At 47.2% G+C, this 25,497-nt stretch overlaps 1 protein-coding gene across 3 annotated transcripts in view; it reads left to right on the top strand.

The window, feature by feature from the left end:
• Positions 1 to 25,344, top strand: part of LOC104604340 (uncharacterized) — a 40,436-nt gene extending 15,092 nt beyond the window's left edge. For 2 of the 3 annotated variants that reach the window (XM_010268639.3, XM_088889433.1), the window contains 2 exons: positions 22,974 to 24,661; positions 24,779 to 25,344. In XM_010268639.3, coding sequence (XP_010266941.1) covers positions 23,349 to 24,661; positions 24,779 to 25,091 — 1,626 coding nt within the window. In that variant the 5' untranslated portion in view covers positions 22,974 to 23,348 and the 3' untranslated portion in view covers positions 25,092 to 25,344. Of the gene's footprint in view, positions 1 to 22,973; positions 24,666 to 24,778 lie in introns of those variants that run through there. The other variant, XM_088889434.1, reaches the window with a different exon arrangement.
• Positions 25,345 to 25,497: the final 153 nt, after the last annotated feature.

The following is a 25,497-nucleotide window of genomic DNA, read 5'->3' as shown; positions in this document are numbered from 1 at the left end:
GCTCGAGATCAATGATAGGGAACAAAGGGGAAGGCACCAAGATGATCCGATCACCTTCACCGAAGATGACCTTAGGGGGCTCCAAACCCCGCACGACAACACCCTTGTGATAACTCCCAAGGTGGACAACTTCAAAGTTTGGTGCATCCTAGTGGATATAGGAAACTCGACCAACATTCTCTTCGAGAAAACCTTCGAACAGCTCGGCATCGGCAATGATCGCCTCACCCTAGTCAACACTCCCTTGGTAGGCTTCTCCGAAAAGCCCCTCATGCCTAAAGGGAAGATCACCCTGCCTCTTCTAATCGGGGATTGACATCACCACCATGACGATGGTTGATTTCATCGTCGTCTGAGTCTAGGGATGATAATTTCCCCCGTAAAACCAGGGCCCCGCCTCGAATGGGGCAGGGACAGGTTTTTTATATAATTCCCCAAACCCGAAGGTAAAATTAGTAAAATATCTTTAGGTTTAATATTGATATTTAAAATATCTCTAAGTTTTCCCTAAATTCTTAAAATTCTAGAATCCTATAATTCCATTTTTGAAGTACCCCTAAAGTATTATAATTTAATTCCTAAAATTCCTATATTATATGTATAATTTGTCTATAAAATAAATAACTTTTAAGAAATTGCCTTGGAGCGGGGAAAATTCAGGTATTACCTGTCCCCGACGGGGAGTGGATGCCCTGCCCTAAACCCGCCTTGCCACCGAGGACGGGGCGGGGATGAGGCAAGTATCTTGACTTAGGGCGGGGACAGGGAGGGGGTGCCTCACCTCGTTGCCGTTCCTATTTGAGTCTTCTCATCCTACAACGCCATCCTCGGCTAACCGACCCTCTGCGGGCCTCGGCTTCCATGTATCACTTGGCGATTAAGTTCCCCACCCCATATGGAGTAGGTGTGGCGCGTGGAGACCAGAGGGTTGCACGGCAATGTTTCCTAATGGCCTGTCGAGGAAGGCCCCATGCCACGGAGACTCTAAGCACAGAGAACATAAACCTCAAAGACGAATTGAAGACACAACGTTCAGCCTACCTGCCAGAGTGACACCGTTCAGCCTAGCATATGGGGCCAAAGCCTTGATCCCTGCGGAGACAGGCCCCCCAACTCTCTAGATCGAGTGCTACGACAACGAGCAGAACAGTGAGTATCTTCATGCAGAGCTCGACCTGGTAGAGGAAGCACATGACCGAGCATACCTCAGGATGGTAGCGTAACAACACCGGATGGCCAAGTACTACGACTCCAAAGTTCGAAGAAGAGAGTTCATGATAGGTGACCTCATCCTTCGCAAAGTCATAGTACCCGCACCAAGAGAAGGGAAGCTCGAACCAAATTGGGAAGGATTGTACAGAGTAACTGTAGTCCTCGAACCTGGTACCTATATGCTAGAAGACTTTGATGGGAAGCCCGCACCAAGGAGTTGGAATACCGGGAACTTGAGGATGTACTATTTGTGATTCACATCAACACACACTGCATAGCACACCGCCCAATTGAACTCTAACAGCTGAAGCACCCGCACACTAAATTGGCCCACCCAGAACAGCTAGAGCCCACAATGCATAGCCGTGCACTGATTCAGCGGTGCATAGCCGACCAAGTTGACCAGTTGACTCGATTGACGACAACCATAGCTTGAAATGGGAACGATGCCCCTGCCTTCTAAGGCTAGAGGGCAACCATCAAACTCCGTACACCCAGCTGATGAACCGTTAGATTAGAGCTAGTTGAGAGATGGTTAGCCCAAAAAGAGCATTAGGGTCCCCGAGACCAAGTGCCACTGAGCATCCCCCAAGCGATGAGAGCTCGGAAGCACCTCGGCCAGTAAAAGTCGAAGACTAGGACATCAAGATCTCGACTACTCTAGACCTCAGCCAGAATAAGACCGAGGCTTACAACTAAAGCACGTTTAAGTTCAACAAAAATAAAACGAGAAAAGGAAAAGAAGGAAACACAAAGCTTGGGACAAAAGTTGCTTTTCATTAGTAATTGGATATAGTTACAAGTGAGAAGGCTCGACATACCGAGTCGTGTACATCACAACACAAATAAAAAGAAGAGAACATCAGGAGAGTAGAAAAGAACAATAGAACAACGAAAGCAATGGGCAGACACTTCATTCCTCGGCTGGATGCTTCTTGACCTCCTCGGGCACCTCGATAGCAGTAGTACCATCCTTGGTAGGCGTAGGGGACCGAACGGGTCTAGACCCTATATGACCTCAACAACGTTGGGGAGCTGACACATAATCTTATCGTGGCAAAGGTAGAACCCCTCCGCTCACGAGTGTGGGTGTGGGGCGAAGTCGTCTAGCTCATTCTAATAAGCCTCTGAGTCCTTGAACTCGGCGATCCCTTCATCCTCTACCTGGCCCACCCTCTCATTGACCTCCTTTCTCAGTGCTTCCCACGCTTCCTTCAGCTCAGAGACACGATTCTTCAGCTTGCAGATGGTGTCACTCCATTCATCGATGTCGTGCTTTAGCTCGGCATTCTCAGCCTCAAGCTCGGCCATCCGAGTCCTCGAGCACTCGACTTCATCCTCCCTCGCCTCATAAAGGCATTGGACCATCTGAAGGCGGTTGACCAGTGCAACCGCCGAGCAAGCAATCTACAAAAAGAGGCCAATTGTCAGCACAACAGAAGTAATCAAGCAAATCAGAAAGCGACCGAAGGAACAAGAAGACTTACCGCCGCGACCTGGTGTAGGACCGCACTCTCCAGAGAACTGCTCGGTGACCTGGCGAGTTCGTGCCTAATGGTCGGCGTCAGCAAGCTTTGAACAAGTTTATGGGGAATTCCCTTCGTCTCAAGCCCGTCCTCGGGCCGAACATCCCCCTGTGGCATGTACACAGTAGGGTTGCCGCTCTCTAGCGTGCTCTCTCACGAAAAAGGGGAGTGGTCGGTCCGAGCACTCTCCTTCGGGTCGACCACCACCACTTCTTCTTTGGCCTGTCTTGGCCTCTTTTGTTGTTGGGGTGTGCGCTCCACAGACCTCGGTTGTGTCCTTACGACCTGGGGTTGAGTCCCCTGGGCTGCTCCAGACTGCGATGAGCCATCTCTTCATGGCTAGCCATTTCAACACTTGTGCAAGGCAAACAACAAATCAATACCAAGTAATAGAGTTCGAAAAGAGAAAGGATCGGAAAAGACAACGACACACAGACCAGCTACCTCACTCATCAGCCTGGCATGGATCAACATCGAGAAGGACGTGCACTCTATCATGTCAATCCTCTCGATTTGATTGATCGACGCCTTCGCTTTAGTCCTCGGCTTTTGAAGCTCAGCCGACAAAGGCCAGCCTCCAAGACAACACACAAAAAAGAACTTCCCCTTCTAACGCTTCACTGAAGATGGGGCCTCGACTAAAACTTATTGTGCTACCGGGCCCAAAAATAGTAATACCCATGCTGGTGATGCTTTAGTTGAAGGAAGTAGGCAAACATTGACAAGGTGATCTTAAGGCCGTGGACCGACCAGTAGCAAAGGAGACTGACCACAAACCTAAAGGAGTTCAACATCAATTGGACAAGCAGTACTCGATACCACCTAAACACTTTGACAGTTCCCTCACACAAAGGAAACCTCAACTCGACTATCAAGCTATGCTCGTATACACAAAGCTTGCCTAGTCGAGCCAAGGTGGGTCTCTCACCAACACTTGGGAACCTGAGTTCATACTCCTCTGGTATGCAATATAGGGGTTTGATTTGGGCCAAGTCCCAGGGTGTCAGACAGCACAGTGTGGTCCCAAACCGGCTACCGACCCGTAAAGGAAGGTTGACATCCTCCTCATTTGACAACTTAGCCTCCCAATCCGCTGCCCCCTCAAGGTCAAAGGCCTCAAACTCTTCGGCCTCAGTCCCTGGCCATCAGCCTCATGGGCAGTGAGTGTGGTAGCCTTGATGAGAGACCCCAACTCAGACCCATTACTAAAGGAAGAAGAGAAGGAAGAAGAGTAAGAGTCAGTGGACAAGGAAGAAGACATCTTAGCAGACTTTACGGAAGTCTAGACCGCGGAACTGAAGCAACATTGAGCCGAAGACTACCTTTCACCGAGCTCTACAAGGACTCCCTTCGCAAATGACAAAGTGAAAATGCTCTCCACCCCCTTTTATAGGGCTCCCGGCAATCTAGATTAAGGCAAATCAATGGCGTAGATCAAACACCGCCCTCTGACAGCTCAAGAAGATGAAACGACACTATCGCCCTTCGCATGCACATAGCCTCGGGGAAACAAATTGACACTCCCACTAACCCGCCTCGAAAATGGTATGGGTGTCAAACCTGCCAGTTCACCCAAAAACCAATTCAACTTCGAGCCATTTAGCCCAAATAACGCACTCAACCAGACTTCAAGTTCAAGTTCCTCAGTCGAGAACCGAAGAGCTCTTCCATGCCACACCACGGCCAACTACTACACTTATCGACTTCGGAACTAGGGAGTGGTGTTTGGGTTATGGTTGAGCTGGCTTTGGGTGCCACATGTCACTTACGTGGCCACCTTATTACTTCGGCCACGTTGGCACCACATAAGATGGATAAGCGCGACCAAGACGGGAGAACTTCGTACGGATAAGAAGGGCAACTCCATTGGGGATTAGGTCTTATCCTGAAGACCTCGGCGGACAACCTCATCCCATCAACCCCGGAAACCACATCTGAATAGGACACGGATCTTCGGCTATAAAAAGGTAACTCCCGCTCAAGGTAAGGGACTTTTGACTCTTCAACATCCAAGCTGTTATTCTGCCTTTGCTCGGACCAGCACATTTCTCTCAACTGCTCAGTCTAACCATCCACCTTTCTCGACTAACTTGAGTGTCGAAGTGCCTACCCGGGGAACAACTTCTCAGGCCTCTGATCTCTTTATTGGTTTCAGATCTTGCTGTGCAGATTCGTCCTTCCTCCTCGGCTTGTCCAGTTGGCAGGATTATCTGACTACGTCCTCAGTTCGGAACACCTCGGGTCAGACAGCATCAACAGTCATATAGGACTTAAGCTGGCGGTTTGGACCACCAGCTAAAAAATCAAATAACGTTTTGATAGACCTAAGGCGACGGTCATATAGGAGCTAAGTCGGCGGTTTCGACCGCTACCTAAAAACCAAAAACAATGTTTTGGCAGACCTAAGATGGTAGTCGAAGCCGCCACCTTTATTAATGCTAAGCTAGTGGTTTTGACATACAACCGCTTTTAAAGACGATTGAACTGCCTCAAATTGGTCCTTAAGGGCAACAGTCTTTGTTATCTAAGCCTGCGGTCTTGATCTAGGCCGACAATGTTTTAGGGGGCAAACTAAAGGCTTCCACTTAGATCTAAGGCGGCGGTCTAAAGGCCTAAGCCGACAGTTATACGACCGCTGGCTTAGATTTTGATGATGCGCAATCTGCTCACTCCCTTGTGTCGGTGACTGGGCTTGAACTAAGTTCTAATATGGCAATGCCGAGCTGTACTACTAAGCTGGTAACTGTAAGTCCGAGCTGAAAAGGACTGTAAAGAGAGAAGAATTAGAGTGCTTGGGTAGGTTTTACCCAGGAGAACACTCCGATGCTTAAGTAAAAAAGGAGACTTTAGTGAGAATATGTGAGAGAGTTCAAGAGCTTTTGTGCATATAGCTTTTAGAGTGATCCTGTGGTCTTTTTATAGCTATCTGAGGTTCAGGTGCCATCGGTCAACGTCTCTGAGTCTTCTGCGGAGCTGTTTCCGCAGTTTGGTGCATGTTGGACTATCAGTTGCTAGATTTGTGCGACGGTTATAGTTCACCCGCGTGTCTTGTGGTGTGCGGTTCAGCGAGTTGTTCCTATGGTCGCGGTAACGATGTTCGTGAGGGCACGACATGCAGAACGGTTTTGGACGATTTGGTGTTGTCGGCGGGCCGAGCTCGCCCCAGCTTGGCCGCACACCTGATGTTGGTTGCCGTGTGTTGGTTTGTTAAGCTGTCTTGCTGAGTTGGACGTTGTGTTGCCAACAACGTCCATATGTCGGTAGTTGTGCGGGGTGACCAAAATGCCCCTCATCAGACTATTTTTCTTGTAGTATGGACGTGAGAATTCCAGAGCAAAGGAGACACAACAAAAGTTTGGGGAGGAATAGAGGCTAAAGAAATGCCAACAAAGGATAATGACATTGCAACAACTATAGTAGCCACAAGAAACCAAAGCTTGAAATCCCAAACAATAAGACAAAAGTATGTGCTCTATGAGATTAAAGTCCTCAAATTGCCTTAGGTTTCAACCCAAACAGCCATCTCAATCCCAACTCTTATGCCTCCTCATTACTTGAAGATATTCATAACTTCCACCAACAGAACAACAACACTACCTTTTCTCTCCTAGCTGTGTTAGATTTGTTCCATCTTAGAAGTAGTTACCGATCTCAACTTCTGCACCAGTTCTAATCTTGGTACATTTTCAGAAAACAAAATCTCTTGGGGAGATGCGTTTCATAGCAAGAATGTTTCTTCCAATTTTCATATTGGTAACAGAAAACTATGGCTAAATTATTAGCCTTTTTTGGAGTCTCAAGTAGTCGTGAGTGATGACCTAATGGAGCCAAGCCATGTTGTGAGAAAGGATTTGATAGGTGGAGATGAAACAACAAGAATCGTTGGGAAGTAATAGCTTTGTGGGTCAACATTGGACTGGCTGCTTGCTTGCTTCTTGATGGGAACTGATGAAGCCAAAAATGGTCCCACCAATAGATGAGGCAGAGAATTTGTTCACTCCCTCAGATTTGATGAGGTGACTTGGATCGGGTTTAGCCTGTGGTGTGAGTCGAGCTATGAGGCCGAGTTGGGGGTCCAAGCTGAGAGCTGAAAAGGAAGAGAGGTTAGAGTGCCTGGGTATATTTTTACCCATGGGGACACTCCGATGCTTAAGTTAGTGAATGATCCTTTGTGTGAGAGAATATGAGAGAGTGAGAGTTTGTGTGTGCATACCTTTTGGAGTGGTCCTGAGGTCTTTTTATATCTACCTGAGGTTCAGATGCTATCTGGTAATATTTCTGAGCCTTGTACGGAGCTGTTTCCTAAATCCTGGGGTGTACTGGTCAGTTATTTGCTAGATCCATGCGGTGGCTATAGGTCGCCTGTTGGTCTAGGGGCGGTCAACTCGGTGGGCGGTTCTTCTGTGTTGCGGTTATAGCGCTTGCACAGGCGTTGTTTGCTTGGCTGTTTTGGGCGATTTGGGGGCTGACGGAGGATCGAGCTCGCCCTAGCTCGACCGCGTATCTGATGCTGACTGCCACACGTTACTCCAGCGAGCTGTTATGTTGTGTTGGCCGTTGTGGGTTGAGCTCTCTCTAGCTTGACTTCGTTCCTGATATTGACTGCTACATGTTGAGTCGACGAGCTATCTCGTTGAGTGGACGTTGTGTCACTGACAACATCCACATGTCCATTATCGAGTGAGTTGACCAAAATGCCCCTCATCAGGAAGCTAACTTAGCTGATTTGGGGAGGCATGTTTGGGTGACACAAATTTGCAACCTTAGATCTCTTTGGACTCTACTTTTCGGTTTCTTTGTGGTTCCCCATTCTTATGAAAATTGTTTTTCATTTATCACTTTGTTTTTCGTTATCTCGAACATTCATCAATAGAGTCATCCTCTCTTGCTTTTTTTTTCCTTGAGTTACAATCCGATTGGTTTTCTTTAAAAATTGAAAGAATAATGAAGGCAAAAAATGAATTTTCAATGGTTTTGTTAAATATAATGGTCTTATTTTAATAGGGGATGTTTAAGTCTTATTATAAATAAGAGGGGGAGGTATAAGTATTTATGTTAAAATTCAAGGGAGGTTTAAGTCTTTTACCCTAAAATAAAAAAAAGGATAATAAAGATAAACTTCCTTATTTTATACATATATACATATATACATGCATATATATATATATATATATATATATATATAATTTTTAATTAAAAAATTTTGGAGTTTCAGGTCTCCAATGAAGAAACAGAATTTATCTCCATGCAAATTGGGGATGGAAAATCACTTTTATCCCCAATTGGAATCAAGATTAGGGATGGAAAGCATGGTCCCCACCCCTTTGCCATTCCTATTGGCCATTGGATTTGGAGGGATGACACTAGATTTGTTGTGAAGACTAGTGTGTGTACTGGCAATTCACAAGTTTTGGTATGGCATGTCAAAGTGGGTTGTGCTGGCATGGCCTATGGTTGGGCTCAACATGGCCTACTAAGTGCTTTATTTAGTTCTTTGCGCCATAGCACATGATCTATAGTTACATTGGAGTCTTGTTTTAACGCAAGTAGTAGGGTACTAGATGATAAGAGAAGTTGCATAAATGATGAAAGCCAGGAAATGCGTATATGCTTTAAGGATTGGTCGGATGGTGAGGATAGACTACAAGGTCAAGGAGAGCATAACACATCATTTGATATTTCACCAAAAGCAAATGATGTAAATCAAGATCAAGGTTAAGGAGATGGAGGTGGAACTTGAAGAAAATAATGAAGTTCATATTTTGTTTTGGATTTTTGGCTTTGGCAACCCCTAAACTTTGTGGAAAAGCCAATTTCGACCCTAAAGAATTTTGAGGATCATTTTAGACCTCAAACTAAGCGTAAAAGGCCAACACTAGCAAAAAAACAAACGGTGTTAGTTACACCATTTACAAATCTATTAAATAATGAATAAAATATTAAGAAATGTTGATGTGGCACTATTCAACTAAAAAATAAAAAAATACAAGTGGATTCCACTAATAAAATAAAAACTATTTAATAAATAAATTATGATTGTTGAAAATAATATGTGAGTCTCACTTGAAGTTTCCTCTTCTAAAATAAAATGGTAAGTGGGTTCCACTTAAAATTTCCTCTTTAATAGATGGGTCTCTCTCTCTACCATTCGACTGTTTTCTCCCTCCCCTATCCTCCTTTCCACCCACCACCGCAACTTCAACTCTTAGAAGGGGTGGTTTTCTCTCTCTCTCTCTCTCTCATTATCTTGGCCATTTGGTCATCTTCTCCCTCCCCCATCTTCCTTTCTATCCACCACCATCATTGTAACTCTTAACAACGGTAGTTCTCTTCAAGTAATACATATCCAAATGGCTGATAGCTTTATCTACCCATCTTCTTTTCCCATTGGAAACCCTCCGAAGGTGTTGTGTTTTAGGAATGATTGCAACCAAGGGGTCAGGGAAAGAGGGTTTTTTGAGTAGGGAATGGATAACCAAAAATCCAGAATCACCGATAGTGATTGTTTTGAAGGGATGAGATATCCATCGTATGGATGCCTGAATCTTACGGAATAGAATGGGCGAATTTCAAAAATTTCTCTCCATCATAATAGGAATCCTATTTCCTATTTTAGAAAAATCATATTTTTAAATGATCAATCTTGAACGAAAAACCGAACCAGATCTGAACAAAAACCAGTAGGAGAGGGATATACTTGATACGGAGAAACAATATCTCCCAAAGGAGGTGTTCACGCCCAAGGAAGGAATCAAAGACTGCTCCCACTGAAGATGGCATAGTGTAGGATGGAGTAGAATCAATAGTGTTTTTCCCAAGAACCTGATCCTTCGCAAGAATCAACAGGACGGCACGTGAGCACAACTTTCTATCAGTCCTCACAAGAAACTGATATCAAGATCTGATCTTGATCACTCCCACTGAGAACAGGAGATCGAATTGGCAGATATGGCGGCTGCAGGAAGGAGGCAACAAGAGAGATTTAGCGCAGTAAAGCTGAATTCTCTCTTCTGTAATTTCAGCTCTGAAGACAAGATGTGAAGTGTGTTGTTAAAAGGCTGCCGCCCCCTCCTCCTTTTATAACCTTAAAGGGATCAGTTCCTAATCCCATTAGGAGTTGCTGATCCAAATCATATTTGGATCAGAATTCCCTTTTAGTGATAAGGGTAATCCCTTATCTTATCTGTAGATTGGATCAATCTTCTCCTAATCTCATTAGGAGGTTTCTATATCTGAATCACATTTAGATCTGGACTCTCTGAGTGGATAGGGTTAAGACCCAATCCTATCTGCTAATCCAATCTTAGAATTCGCCCCTTATTTAACTAATCAATTCATCCTAGTTCGAAATGGGCTTCAGGCCCAATAAGGTTATGTGCTCACTTAGCCTTCCAAACTGCTGCCCAATTGGGCTTCCTTGTATGGCGTGGGACCCAAACATTGATATACACATCAGCCACAAGGGTTCAGCCCAGCCTTTGTTACAAGGCCTGGCCGAATACACTGTTACGGACAGTGCACCCCCTAAAACCCATCACATGTGCTCTATGGGCCCAACACTTACCCTAAGTGGTCCCTGGGCCAAGCCATCTTGTAACACCCAGGGACTGTGGGCAGATGCAAGATTATCCCATCAGGTATTACCCTCAATGGTCTTACACTTAACCTCTTAGCCCATAATGATCATACACTGCCCGACAAGAGATGACCTCTCCATCGGTTGCAAAGAACAGTGTTGCACTCTCTACTCACATGGATCCCGGGAATTAAAACCTTTTGCAAACGTTTAGAAACTATAATATATATACTTTTATATCTCATATAAAATATATTTTGCAAAACAAATTACAACGATTGAAATCGGCTACCGGCAATCTTGGTTTCCATTAGAGAGAATGCATCCCCGATCATTACCTTTGTCCGACAAAGGGGCTGATCTTGTCACTATGATCACCCACTCAAATGAATTCTCAGATTGTCCCAACATACCCAGGTTTTGACCCTGCTAAGGATCTCACTGATTGGCATATCAAAGACAATCCAATCCGACACCTAGTGTAGTATCATAATTGAGTCTAGGGGTTAGGTGTAACTCTCTAGTTTTTGCCCATCAATCTCCAAGGTCCAGGGCAATGCTGAAAATCTGGTCCGGTTCAAAGATTCAATTAATCCTACACTGCATGTACCTCGGGTCTCACCCTGGTGGTAGAGACAGATCACCCCAATCGACTTGGCAATACATTAGTGTTAGCCTTGTCAGGATAGGTCTCCCCAGACCGACCCACTGGCTGTGAACGTTCTAAACTAACACGAGTCTCATAAGTGTCCAGTTTAAGGGTATTACACAGAAACACACCGCAAGACATGAATCAAATATGCACTTTATTCATTTACAATAAATGTCATAAGTGCATCAAACTGATTGGAGCTAAGGGCATACAAAACTGTCTAACATCTTCCTCCACTTTGCATGCAACCAAGGGGTTAGGGAAAGAGGGTTTTCTGAGTAGGGGATGGTTGCTCAGAAACTTGGAATCACTGATAGTGATTCTTCCTCCACTTTGCATGCAACCAAGGGGTCGGGGAAAGAGGGTTTTCTAAGTAGGGAATGGTTGCCTAGAAATCTGGAATCACTGGTAGTGATCCTTCCTCCGCTTTGCTTTCTAAGTTCTAATTTCCGATACCTCGACCATTGGAGTGGTTCCTTAGCCACCCAAGATGGACTGCCGATGGCTTTCTCCTCCTAGTCTTCTTCCTCCACCTTGTCATTTTCTCTCGCTCCCTTGATGCCAATTGGCACAAGAAAGGCAAAATCAAGGGGCCTATAAAAGATCCTGCCCCCTGGTGATTTTAGTCATGGGAAATCATTCTTTTGATCATGATGAAGGGTGATTTGGCCCGACCTCGTAGCACGGGGACACGTGGACATGACCTGGCATGAGTGACAATTCAGCGTGACAACTTGGTCACTACTCAGTGCAGTGAGCTTGCCGAGGCTCGGCCAAACGACTTGGCGAGTGGGACAACTCGTCGAGAAGCAAGGCCCAGCTTGCCCCAAACCTAGGCTGGAGCACCCCGAGCTCCCCCATGTAAAAGGACCCGAGCTCCTCCTAAGGGACTCCGAGCTCTCCCTTCCTAAGAAGGAAGCACCCCAACTTTTGGCTAAGTGTCTCGAGGGAGAAAACACCTCGGGACAGCACCATCGCGACTCTTGTTCATACTTGCTTAAGGCTCACCTCCAGTGTGGGCACCTTGGTGTACCTCGACACCTCGGTGCAAGGCAAACTTGCCCTAGGTGGTTCGGTGCACAGTAGCTCGGCAGACTGCAAGGAGATCTGCCTGACATCCGTGCCTGCCTGACATCCGTACTTGCTGAAATCCGGTGGTAGTGTTCGGATCCCTTGCCAGGCAGCGTTCTGCCTGTCGTCTCTGAAAGGCATGGCACGCCTGACGAGTCCGTACCCTGTAGTAGCAGCCTGCACCAGCCACCCCTGCCCTGGCGGTAACGGTTAGGGCAGCGGCGGTTACGCCTGATGTGACTGGGCTCCGGTATAAAAGGACCCTGACCCTCACGAAGTAAAGGTATTGAAGCTAACACTTTCAACACTCCTACTCTCAGCTTTTTCCTTTGAGATTCTCTAGGGTTCTAACTTAGCCATCGGAGTGTTCCCACTGGGAGAGCTCCCCGGGAATCCCTCATCTTCTTCCTCTCAGGTGCCGTTCGCCACTGCTAGGAGCCAAGCCCCAGCCAGCTAGGAGTGCCCAGATCGTGCAACATCATTTGGCGCCGTCTGTGGGAAGCGCTTCAAAAGGCCTTCCTCTAACTTCTGTGCAACTTCCTCCCAAAAAACTCATCAGCATTACAAGCACCTATGGCTTCCTCTAGCAACTTCGGGTGTCAGGACACCCTCGAGGAACAATCCCAACTGCCCACCGTCTGCATCGGGTACTTCACCGTCCCCCTCGCTGTGGACAGGGTACTTAGTCTGAATGTGCCCCTGACGGCGATACCCATGACTGCTCCATTGCTCTCTGTCGTTGAAACAACCTTCGCTGAACCCACCATCCTCCCTTTGGTGGCCAGTCAAGGTCAGCTCGAAGACCTGATGCAGTGCATGCGAGCCATGCAAACCCAAATGTAACAGTTCCGGCAGCTTCAGCTCCACCAGCAGCAAGTCCTTCGACCCCAACGACCACGTGGACGCCTTCTAGTCCCAAATGCATCTGGCTAGGGCGAGTGAGTCTTGCATGTGCGTGGCCTTCTCCACCACTTTCAAGGGAGTAGCCCACACCTGGTACTGAAACCTCACGCCATGTTCAATAAAAGTTGGGCGCAGTTTGTGCAGGTCTTCACCTCCCACTTCGTCACCAGTAAAAGGTGCTCGAGGACCCAAGAAAGCCTCCTCAGCATAGTCCAAAGAGAAGGAGAGTCCATCCGGAACTACATCAAGTGGTTTAATGACGCTTGCCTACAGATACCCGACCTGGACCTTGCAGTTCGGCTCACTACGGCCAAGCGAGGCATCACCCACAAGGAATTCAAATAGCACGTGGTGGTCAACCAACCCAAGATCGTGACCGAGTTCCTCGAATTGGCAGATCGGTTCATAGGAACAGAGGAGGAGATCAACCAGAAGGGTGAACACACCCTTGAAAAAAGAAAGAGAGAACCGGAGCCCCCAGCTCCAAGTGACAACAAGAAAAAGGACCAAGCTCGGGGGCAAAGCCAATTCAGCCTTTCCGAGCTCCGGCAGCAGAAATGGACTATACGCCCCTCAACGCAAGGCGGGCCGAGATCCTCATGGCGATCAAGGACGCCCCATATGTGAAGCGGCCACCTCGGCTCAAGGCCAATCGTAGTGTTAGGAATAAAAACTTGTACTCTAGTTTTCATAGAGATCACGGTCATAGTACCGAAAATTGTAAAAACCTCTGCGACGAGATTGAAGAACTTATCTGTCGCGGATATTTGAGAAATTTTGTACAACATAATAATAATAATAAAGTAGGTCCGTACGAGGAGCAGAGCAAAGAGGCTCCTGAGTCCAGTAAACAAGCCGAACAGCCGCAGAGGCAGCCTCCCGACGAGAGACCAGTTCGGGGTACCATCCATGTGATTGTCGGAGGATCAATTGTCGCGGGCTGCACTTCAGCTGCAGCTCGGTCATTAGCCCGTGAGGCTGCTAGGGAAGAGCTTAACCCCCCGAAGCGGCCAAAGACAGAGGAACCAATCTTCTTCACTGAAGACGATGTGCGAGGGTTTCATTATCCCCATGATGACACGCTCGTCATAAAGATTAAGATCAACGACTTCGAGGTCAAGCGCGTCCTAGTCGACTCGGGTAGCTCGGCTAACATTCTCTTCAAGGCAGCCTTCGATAAGCTTCAACTCCCAGAAAACGATCTGAAGCCCGCGAACACTCCATTGGTGGGATTCAACGGCGAGGAGGTCAGGCCTCTAGGGAGAGTCACTGTACCAATGGAGGTCGGTACCTAGCCCAATGTGGTAAGGCTCAATCACGAGTTCCTGGTAGTCGCGACCCCCTCCCCGTACAATGCAATAGTAGATCGACCCATCACCCACGCCTTACGAGCAGTAGTCTCCACCTACCACCTGGCGATGAAGTTCCCTACAAACTTTGGAGTCGGAGTGATGCGAGGCGATCAGCTCGAGTCCCGCAAGTGCTATGTAGCCGCCCTCAAAGGAAAGGCCAAGGTAGCAGATGACCTCGAGCTGGAACGGCCTGCGAAGCAGTTCGCGGAGCAAGCCGCACCTACTAAGGAGACCATCCCTATCCCGACCTTGACAGAAGATCCAGCTCGGGTACTCCAGATCGTCGCTTCTATTGAGGAACCCCTGCGATCTCAATTGGTAAGTTTCTTACTTAAAAATTTAGATATTTTTGCATGGTCAACGGCAGAAATGCCTGGCATAGACCCCAACATTATAACTGATAGACTCAATGTTGATACTGTAGTTAGGCCCGTTAGACAGAAGAAACGTGACCTAGCCCCGGAGCGATGGAGTGCAGTCGACGAGGAGGTCGGGAAACTCCTTGCAGCCAATTTCATCAGGGAAGTCCATTACCCGAGCTGGGTGGCCAACCCCGTTCTAGTAAAAAAGGCTAACGGTAAGTGGCGCATGTGCGTCGACTACACCGACCTAAACCGAACTTGCCCAAAGGACTGCTTCCCACTTCCCAGGATCGACCGTCTAGTGGACGCGACCTCGGGGCACGAGTTGCTGAGCTTCCTGGACGCCTATTTGGGCTACAATCAAATCAGGATGGACCCAACTGATGAAGAGAAAACTGCCTTCATAACCGAGTTCGGCTTGTACTGTTACAAGGTCATGCCCTTCAGGTTGAATAACGCTGGGGCCACTTTTCAGAGAATTGTAAATAAACTGTTTGAGCCACTAATCGGCAAAAAAGTAGAGTGTTATGTAGACGACATGATCGTCAAAACCCAATTTTCACATGAGTTAATACAAGATTTACATTCGGTTTTTGAAATTTTGCGTAGATTTAATATGAAGCTAAACCCCAACAAGTGTGTCTTTGGTGTCACCTCGGGTAAATTCCTAGGGTACATCGTTAACCGGCGAGGCATTGAGGCCAACCCGAACAAAATCAAAGCCATCCTAGAAATGAGACCACCCCAGAAATTAAAGGAGGTCTAGAAGCTGAACGGCCGGTTAGCCGCTCTGAGCCGCTTTTTGTCGAAGTTGGCGGATCGCTACCTGCCCTTTTTTAAGGCCATAAAAAGCAAAGGTTTTGAATGGACCGAAGAGTGCCAGCTCGCGTTCGACGAGCTCAAAAAGCCCCAGCCAACTAGGAGTGCCCAGATCGTGCAGCATCATTTTGGCGCCGTCTGTGGGAACTATACCTCTCGGCAGCATCCCAGTCTTAACCCGACCCGAGGTGGGTGATGTTTTAGAACTATACCTCTCGACAAGTGATGAGGTGGTCAACTCGGTACTAATAAGAGAAGTAGATCGGGTCTAATGACTCATCTATTATGTTAGTAAAGTGTTGCAGGGAGCAGAAACAAGGTACCCAAAGATAGAAAAGTTAGCCTATGCCCTGGTCATAGCAGCCCGGAAGCTCCGCCCGTACTTCCAAGCTCACACCGTCGTTGTCCTTACTAACAAACCACTAAGGCAAGTATTGCTCAAGCCCGAGGTCTTGGGAAGGCTGACAAAGTAAGCCATCGAGCGCAGTGAATACGAACTCCAGTATAAGCCACGAACTGCTATCAAGGCTTAAGCCTTATTAGATTTCGTCGCAGAATGTACCTTTAGCTCCAAAGTCCCCAGGCCGGTGGAACATGAGGCCCCCAGTGCGAACTGGGACGAGGAACCCTGGATCCTTCACGTAGATGGCTCGTCAAATCGGCAGGGCAACGGAGTTAGGATCGTTCTGTACGGGCCAAGCAGTGTGAAACTGGAGTATGCACTATGCTTTGAGTTCGTGGAATCCAACAACGAAGCGGAATACGAGGCACTGCTAGCCGGGTTGGATTTGGCAAAGGAAGTGAAGGCCAAGCACATCGTCGTTTGTAGCGATTCCCAGCTCGTGGTCAATCAAGTTACGGGTGAGTATGAAGCTCGCGAGCCAACCATGGTAGCATATTTAGCCAAAGTAAGAGGGGTTCTGCTCAACTTTCGGTCATACCTCATTCAGCAAATCCTGATATCAGAGAACGCCGAGGCCGATGCTCTATCCTGCTTGGCCAACATTGGTGATAACACCAAGAGGACTGTGTACATTGAGAACTTGCCTCGGCCTTGCATTCTCAGGGGGGCAGAGGAGGTCGCTCCCGTCGTTCAAGCAGAGCCGAGCTGGATTGATCCTCTCACGAGCTTCCTGCTACACAGGACCCTCCCTGTAGATCGTAATGCCGTTAGGAGGGTAGAGTGTCAGGCTTCCAAATACGTCATAATAGACGAACGGTTGTACCGAAGATCTTACACGCTTCCCTATGCGGTGGACACTTGGGGGCAGAGCCCTCGCCCAGAAAGCACTACAACAGGGATATTACTGGCCAACAATGAAGGCAGATGTGACCAAGCTCGTCAAAAAATGCGACAAGTGTCAGAAGCATGCCAACATCCACCACCGGCCTGCTGCTGACCTAAAATACCTCATTAGCCCATGGCCATTTGCACAATGGGGCATTGACCTACTCGGGCCATTCCCACCAGCAAAAGGACAAAGGAGGTTCCTAGTGGTGGCAGTTGACTATTTCACAAAGTAGGTTGAAGCCGAACCTCTCGCGACAATCACAACCCGGATGTGTAGAACTTCTTTTCGAAGAACATAGTGTGTCGTTTCGGATTACCTCGGGTACTGATCTCCAACAATGGTAAGTAGTTCGAAGACATCAAATTCCAAAACTGGTGCCGAGACATGGGAATTCAGTAGAACTTCACCTCAGTGGCGCACCCTCAGGCAAATGGTCAAACGGAAGTCACGAACAAGGCTATCCTCCGAGGACTAAAGGCGTGCCTGGACCGAGCTAAGGGACTGTGGGTGGACGAGCTGCGTAGTGTATTATGGGCCTATCATACCACAGAAAAGATCGCCACAGGAGAAACCCCCTTCAACCTCACCTACGACACCGAAGCAGTCATTCCAGCCGAGATTGAAGTTCCTTTGCTGAGATTAGAAGCGTATGATGACAGGGCAAACGAAGATGAGCTACGTACCAACCTCGACTTGCTTGACGAAGTGCGGGACCTCGCATACATCAGGACCGCGGCCTACCAGTAGAGGACAACTCGGTACTATAGCGCCAGGGTAAAAAAACGGACTCTCCGCGTTGGCGACCTGGGTCTCCGTAAGGTTATGGTGCCTGAGCTCGGTGTTGGCAAGCTCGGTCCGAACTGGGAAGGAATTTACCGAGTGAAGTGAGTACTCGGGGAAGGAACGTACGAGCTCGAAACCCTGGAAGGGGAACAAGTACCTTGGGCATGGAATATTGTCAACCTAAGACAGTATTACCTATAAGTGACGAAGTAGACCACGAGTCACTCTCAGGGCTCAAGGGCCAAAAAGCCGAACTAACAGACTCTGGCATAATAACTTAGCTACCTTTATGATGCGAATGAATTCTAAGGGGCTAAAACACCGAGCTGATCAAGGAGCTCGGCACCATAGTACATAATGTATCGAAGGGCGCAAGCAGACTAGTAGATCCTACGACACTAGGCTCACCTCGACATGCAACCAGGAGACAGTTCGGGCATATGCCTTACCATGTCTATTACCTCGGTGTACACCAGAGGACAGTTTGGGCATACGCCCTACTATGCCTTACTGTATCAATCACCTCAGTGTACACCAGAAGACAGTTCGGGCATACGCCCTACTATGCCTTACTGTGTCAATCACCTCGGTGTACGCCACAAGACAGTTCGGGCATATGCCTTACTATGCCCTACTACGATTCACTCCGCACACTCAACCATGATAAGCTCGGATAAAACAATACTTGGAAAAAGATCACTTAGGAAAAAATATCAACTTCATTAACAGAAAGTTTTGTACAACGGGCTAGACAAAAGAAAAAAAAGACTGAGCTCGCGGGCTCGGAATACAAAGGCAATCACTTCGGAAGCTCTTCACCACCACGAGAGATCTCCTTAGGATCTTCGGGCTGGTCGGGGGTGTCCGCTTCTTCGTCACCATCCTCCTCCTCCGAGTCCGGGTCCTCTACGGCTTGACGAGCTATCTCGTCCGTGATTCGCGAGGTGGTGATGGCACTTGTGTCAAGCTCGGGGTATGTGTGCCTTATCAGCCACCTGCTGAGCTTGAACCCCTTGCGGTAGGCCTTTCGCAGAACGACATCAAATTTGTCGGATTGGATGTACTCTGCGATAGCCTTGATCTTCGTCTCCTCTATCGCTCGAGTGAAGATCTCGGTCTTCTCTTCGATGTCCGCCTTGAGGTACTCCACCTCGTGCAGAAGGGCCTTCTTATTTTCCTTAAGGCCTTCTGCCTCTACTCTAAGGGCGTCCAGCTCACCCCTCAGTACGCCCTTCTCGCGTGTTAGCTCCGCTTTGAGGGTCTCCATCTCGCCCCTCAGCACATTATTCTTGCGTGCCAGCTCGTCCTTCTCCGCCGTCAGCGTCGTGATAACGCCCCTCTGGGCCATGGCACCGCTCTCCAACTGGTGGATCTGCTCATGAGCTATCCTCAGTTCGGTATGAGCAGCGCGAGAAGACTCCTCGGCGGTCAAATCCCGCTTCAGATTCCTCTCGGACTGAAGAGCGAGGGCGTGCACAATGGAGTTCGCTTGACAAAGGAAGTTAGTTAGTACCGAAAAAGCGTAAATATAAAAGGAAAGGAAAAGAAAGAGAAGAAAACTTACCACCATAGTGTGGGTGGCAGCCCGGGCTCTGAGCTGAGCAGGGTTGAGCATATCAGCCCAAACCGAAATCTCCTCAGAATAAACGACCCCCTTGCTCTTTCGAAGACCGAACTAGGGGACCAAGATACTTCGGCCCCCATCTGGACTCCCCGAGCTGGAAACAATCGTCTCGGTTGTATGGATGGGCTCTGTGGAGACTTCAGTTGCAACGTTAGCAGCTCCGGTAGCAGCCTCGGCATCGGCTACCGCCCTCACGGTGGGCTCGGCCAAGGTCTCGGGCTCCCTAAGTGGTATGGACTCCTCCAAGTCGGTGATCGGAGGAGCCCTAGGGAGCTCGGGCTCAGAAGTTGGAGCCGGTTGAAGCTGGGGCTCGGGAGTGGGGGCAGGCGGTGACTCGATACGGGCTCTCTTGGCAACCCGCTTCTTCCTCCCCTTCATGTGCTTAAAGAGACGGTCTCCCTTAAGTTTGTCTGCCTCCATGGGACCTGCAAAAAGAGCTCGGCATTAGTACTCGGGTGATATAATCTTTGAAATCACAACCGATCTCGCCCACGACTGGAATGCCTCCCTGGTCTTCTTGTCGAGTATGACGCCAGGGTCTTGGATAGCCGCCCTCTAGTGAGTAGGGAAGGGCCACCCCACCGGGTTCCGAACTACGAAGTAGTCCTGCTTCTAGGCCGGGATCTTGCTAGGAAGCTTGTGCATTAACTTAAAGTCCGGGCGAGGGGACAAGTTGTAAGCCCTCCTGTGCTCGGGGAGAACGCATGAAGCGCTCTTCTTAATGGTAAGGAGAGAACAAAATATGTCCAAGTTGAGGGGGAGGACATACTCGTAACAGAGGGAGATGGTCCCGATCACGTTACGGACTGAGTTCGGGTGAAACTTCTCTATCGTAACGTTGAAGTGTTTCAGAACCTCCACTATGAGTGGATGGAAGGGAAGGCGTAGCCCGACTATGAGCTGCTCTCGGAAGATCACGACCTCATCAGGGCCGTGCTCCCATGGGAAGTTCCCTGCAGGTAAACTATAGGTGTACTCCCTGGGTAGGTTGTACTATTAGATGAGTTGACGGAGCCTCTCCAGGGTCATAGTGGAAGGCCCAAACCTGTCCGGCATCCGACCTCGGTGAAAGGTGGATGCCAAGTTACCCGAGGCCACCCGCGCCTCGGGGGACTGGACTCCGGTAGCCGAGGTACCAACCTCGGGCACCTCGGGCTCATCTAACTGGCTATCAAAGGAAGACATAACGAAACCGAAGAAGAGCTAGGGTGACTCACCGAAAAGAGATGGATCGGACTGAGAAGAACTGACCCGAGCTGGAGGCTTTGGACGCGAGCTCAAAACTACAACTGAAGATTTGTGGCGAAGGAAAATGGCCAGGACCCCCGCTATTTATAGCCACTATACGCGGGCATCAATGGTTGAGATCGAAACGATCTGACGGTCCTCATGAAAACCGATTGTGCGACCTTCGAGACGAAATCAGTTTGCACCTGGCAGAACCGAGCGGAAAACCAGTCCAACCTATGAACTGACAGACAAGAAAGTTTGGACTCTGAGCCAAATCCACCCGGTAGACTGCGGACTCCCCGCACTAGGTCAACACTCCTAGCACGGGGAGTGGGGGCAATTGATGAAGGGTGATTTGGCTTGACCTCGTAGCACGGGGACATGTGGACATGACCTAGCATGAGTGAAAATTCAGTGTGACAGCCTGGTCACTACTCGATGCAGCGAGCTCGCCGAGGCCCAGTCAAATGACTTGGCGGGTGGGACAGCTCGTCGAGAAGCAAGGCCCAGCTCGCCCCAAACCTGAGGGTGGAGCACCCCGAGCTCCCCCATGCAAAAGGACCCGAGCTCCTCCTAAGGGACTCCGAGCTCTCCCTTCCTAAGAAGGAAGCACCCCAACTTTTGGCTAAGTGTCTCGAGGGAGAAAACACCTTGGGACAGCACCATCGCGACTCCTGTTCGTACTTGCTTAAGGCTCGCCTCCAGTGCGGGCACCTCAGTGTACCTCGACACCTCGGTGCAAGGCAAACCTCTCCTAGGTGGTTCGGTGCATAGTAGCTTGGCAGACTGCAGGGAGATCTGCCTAACATTCGTGCCTGCCTGACATCCGTACCTGTTGAAATCCGGTGGCAGTGTTTGGATCCCTTGCTAGGTGGCGTTTTGCTTGTCGTCTCTGAAAGGCATGGCATGCCTGACGAGTCCGTACCCTGCAGTAGCAGCCTGTAGCAACAGCCTACACCTGCCACCCCTGCCCTGGCGGTAACGGCTAGGGCAGTGGCGGTTACGCCTGATGTGACCAGGCTCTGGTATAAAAGGACCTCGGCCCTCATGAAGTAAAGGTATTGAAGCTAACATTTTCAGCACTCCTACTCTTAGCTTTTTCCTTTGAGATTTCTCCAGGGTTCTAATTTAGCCATCGGAGTGTTCCCACCGGGAGAGCTCCTCGGTAACCCCTCATCTTCTTCTTCCTCTCAGGTGTCGTTCGCCCCTGCTAGGAGCCAAGCCGCAGTCAACTAAGAGTGCCCAGATCGTGCAGCATTAGATCATGTTCTAGGTTGACTGAAATCTTCCCAATTGGAAATCTATGGTTTGACTAGTAAAGAGTCGAATCGGGTTTCAATTTTTGACCCTGATTAAAAGAAGATTTTTGTTACTGATGATGCCCTTTTCGTCGACTCCAATCCCGACCACTTGTTTCAAGCAATTTCGGAGCAGTTTTTTGGGTCGAATAACTACTCAATAAACTGAAACGAAAAAAAAAACTGCTTTAAGGCTTCACTATTGCCAATTTATACCACTTTAGCAAACGAGTTCACTGTGTTCGATCGGTCGTTTGTGTTAGTGCTTGATTAAGCCAAATCAGTTTCATTTTCATTGGAGAAGGGGAATTTTAAGTGGGATCCACCTATTATTTTTTGAGGAAATTTCAATTAAGATTCAATTATTATTTTTCTCTTAAAAGAGGATATTTCAAGTGGAACCTACCTATTATTTTTCTCTTAAAAAAGTAAATTTCAAGTGTGACCCATTTATAATCTTATGTGGAACCCATTTATATATTATTTTCAATATTTATTAATTTATTTATTAAATAGTTTTATCTTATTCTTGGTGTGAGATTTAATATGATATATTTTAGTGGGATCCCACTTGTATATTATTTTCAATATTTATTAATTTATACATTAAATAGTTTTTATTTTATTGTTGGTACGAGATTTTAGTGGAACCCCACTTGTAATTTTTCTATTTTTTGAGTTGAATAGTGCCATATCAGCATATTTTAATATTTTATTCATTATTTAATGGATTTGTAAACAACATCACTAATACTGTGTCTTTTTGGCTAACATTGGCCTTTACAACTTATTTTAAGCCTTTAAATTCTTTAGGGTTGAAATTGGCCTTTTCGCAAAGATTAAGGGTTGTCAAAGCCAACTAATTGTACAACATTTTTTAATTTATTGTAAATTTTATCTAAAAATTTACACTTATTTGTGATTTTGTCAATATACCACTACAACTTTTTATTTACAATTTTATTATATTATTTTTTATATTTCATTCCAATTCCATTGTATTTTTTTAATTTGTTTTATTATTCTATATTCATTAAGTTCAAATGAGATAAAAATTTTAAAATTTTCTTTTCAATTTGTTGTTTATTTTGTATTTGTTAAATGCTTATTTTCTCAAAATTTGTATTATCTTTACTTGACAAAAAAAAAAACGAAAAAAATAATAGAAAAGATAAAAAAAGGCCTGACCCAGCCCAGAGGCATGGCCCGATCCTACATGGGCTCACCTGGACTCATGTCATGGTTAATACAAGACTGACCTTTTACATTTTAGGGGTTTCGAGCTAGACAGGCACTGAGGCACCATCCATCACGCCCACGTTCCGGCACAGCAGGGTCCATCCGCAAACTCGTACCGTATCGGCCCGCTAAGGCCTCAGAGGTTATTCTCCGTCTGAGAAACTGGCTGGAAGTATTCCTTCGTTAGGGTTGTAGAAGATCAGAGTCGTTGCAGCGGTCTGGTCACTTGTATTTTTCTTCCCTTCCATGGTTTCCTTTCTGGGTCCAACCTCCAAAAGACACTCCGGAGTCCAAAACATCCAAGTGCGGTTGCTCTGCTTATAGCGACTCTCTTCTACTTGATACGGGAAATACGATCAAACCAAGTGCCAAGCAAGAGTAACAACCACAGTAATAACTTCTAATAAGCATGGATTCCCCCCCATCTCCTCCACAGCAGCCCGAACCCAAGAAGCTCAAAATGTCCACCACCACCACCAACTCCGACGATGAAGAAATCGAACCCAAGCTCACTTCAACCGAGAGGAAGCCAAGATACAAGCGGCGCAAGATTGCCATCTTCTTCGCCTACTGCGGTGTTGGTTATCAAGGCATGCAGAAGAACCCTGGTGCCAAAACCATCGAAGCCGATCTTGAAGAAGCCCTCTACCTCTCCGGTGCTATTCCCGAGCCCGACCGCGGCAATTCCAGGCGCTTCGACTGGTCTCGCTCCGCTCGCACCGATAAAGGCGTCAGCGCCGTCGGCCAGGTCGTCTCCGGCCGGTTCTATATCGACCCTCCCGGCCTCGTCGATCGTCTCAATTCCAATCTTCCCTCTCAGATCAGAATTTTCGGATTCAAGCGTGTGACGGCTTCATTCAACGCGAAGAAGTTCTGCGATCGCAGGAGGTATGTTTATCTAATTCCGGTCTTCGCTCTTGATCCAAGTTCTCATCGTGACGGAGAGAGTGTATTGGCTAGCTTGGGTTCCGAAAACGAACTCGTTAGGTGTTCGGAGTGTTCTGAGAGGGGGCATAAGGTTGCAGATGTTATGGGTCGACGTGATAACGAATCAAAAACTGTAGAAAATGGCGGGAATGATACTGATGCTTCTCATTCTAAAGCATCAGACGAATCAAGGGTTTCTTCAGAAAGTGGCATTGCAACCGTTTCACAGTCTGAAACCACAAATGAACCTAGGGTTTCTTCCTTGGACGGTATTGCTGTTCCCGATGGGCTTGCAGAGGGGTGTGTTGTACTTTCGTCAGACAACAGAACTACTTATCCCCATTCGGAACTAGCAGAGGATGTTGGCATTTCTTCAAGTAATGGTACTGCTGTTTCACAATCTGAGTCAATAGAAGAGCCTAACCCTTCTTCAGTGGAAAATGAAAACAATTTGGTTAGATGCAGTAATGGAGAAGAGACATCTGCAAAAGGCAGTCGTTTTTGCTATGGGAACAAGGAGAAGGAGAGGTTTAATAGAATTCTGAAGCATTATGAAGGAACTCACAACTTCCATAATTTCACAACAAGAACGAAGGCTGAAGACCCATCTGCCAGACGCTTCATTGTTTCATTTAACGCGAATAAGGTTGTTACTGTGGAAGGGATGGATTTTGTCAAGTGCGAGGTTGTGGGTCAGAGCTTCATGCTTCATCAGATTCGGAAGATGATTGGACTAGCAGTGGCAGTCATGAGGAATTGTGCACCTGAATCATTGATCGACACAGCTTTTGGGAAGTAAGTAATTTCTTTGTATCTATTGTCCAAACAGCTTTCTTTCTTCATCTGAAAACTAAGTTTTCTTCTTTGATTCTTTCTTTTTTCTTTTTGTTTTTGTTATTTTACTTTAACCAGAGATATAAACATCAATATGCCCACTGCTCCTGAGGTTGGTCTCTATCTGGATGAGTGCCTGTTTACTTCATACAACCATAAGTGGAAAGACTCGCATGAAGAGTTATCCATGGAGACTTACAAGGAAGAGGCAGAGGAGTTCAAAATGGAGCATATATACTCTCATATTGTATCCACTGAACAGAAGGAAGGGGTTGTTGCTCTTTGGTTGCACTCTTTAAACCACCGTAATTATCCCGATTTCTGTATTGATGGGGACAATGTAACCACAGCAACTGGAGAGAGAGCTCAAGTGGACAACATGATGCAGTGATCTTTTTTTCTTTTTATCATTAAAATTTGATTGTGATTTCAGCACATTGACTGAAAGGTATTTTCATCAAATCTTAGGTATATGTTATATACTGTAGGACCTCTCCCCCCAAAATTTCCCTCCATTTTCTCTTGATTAGTCTTAACCTTGTTTTGTGTTTTCCTCATTAAAAATTGTTTTGCTCTCTTGATTAGTCCTAACCTTGTTTGTGTTTTCATCATTAAAATTTGTTTTGTTATTTGTTGTGTTTAAATAAGGTGTTTAGTATTGCTACTACAGCCTACAGAGTGCAGTAGAGCTCTCCCTCCCTCCCTCTCTCTCTCTCTCTCTCTCTCTCTCTCTCCCTAAAATACAGAGGAGCTCTCCTTTATTGCATGAGGATTTATGTTGGAAATTTGAGGAGCTC

Source organism: Nelumbo nucifera, chromosome 6 (assembly GCF_055504915.1).
Source record: "Nelumbo nucifera cultivar China Antique chromosome 6, China Antique-T2T, whole genome shotgun sequence".
Taxonomy (NCBI): Eukaryota; Viridiplantae; Streptophyta; class Magnoliopsida; order Proteales; family Nelumbonaceae; genus Nelumbo; species Nelumbo nucifera.
Note: the sequence above shows the minus strand (reverse complement) of the source record. Positions and strands in the feature narration are given on the sequence as shown.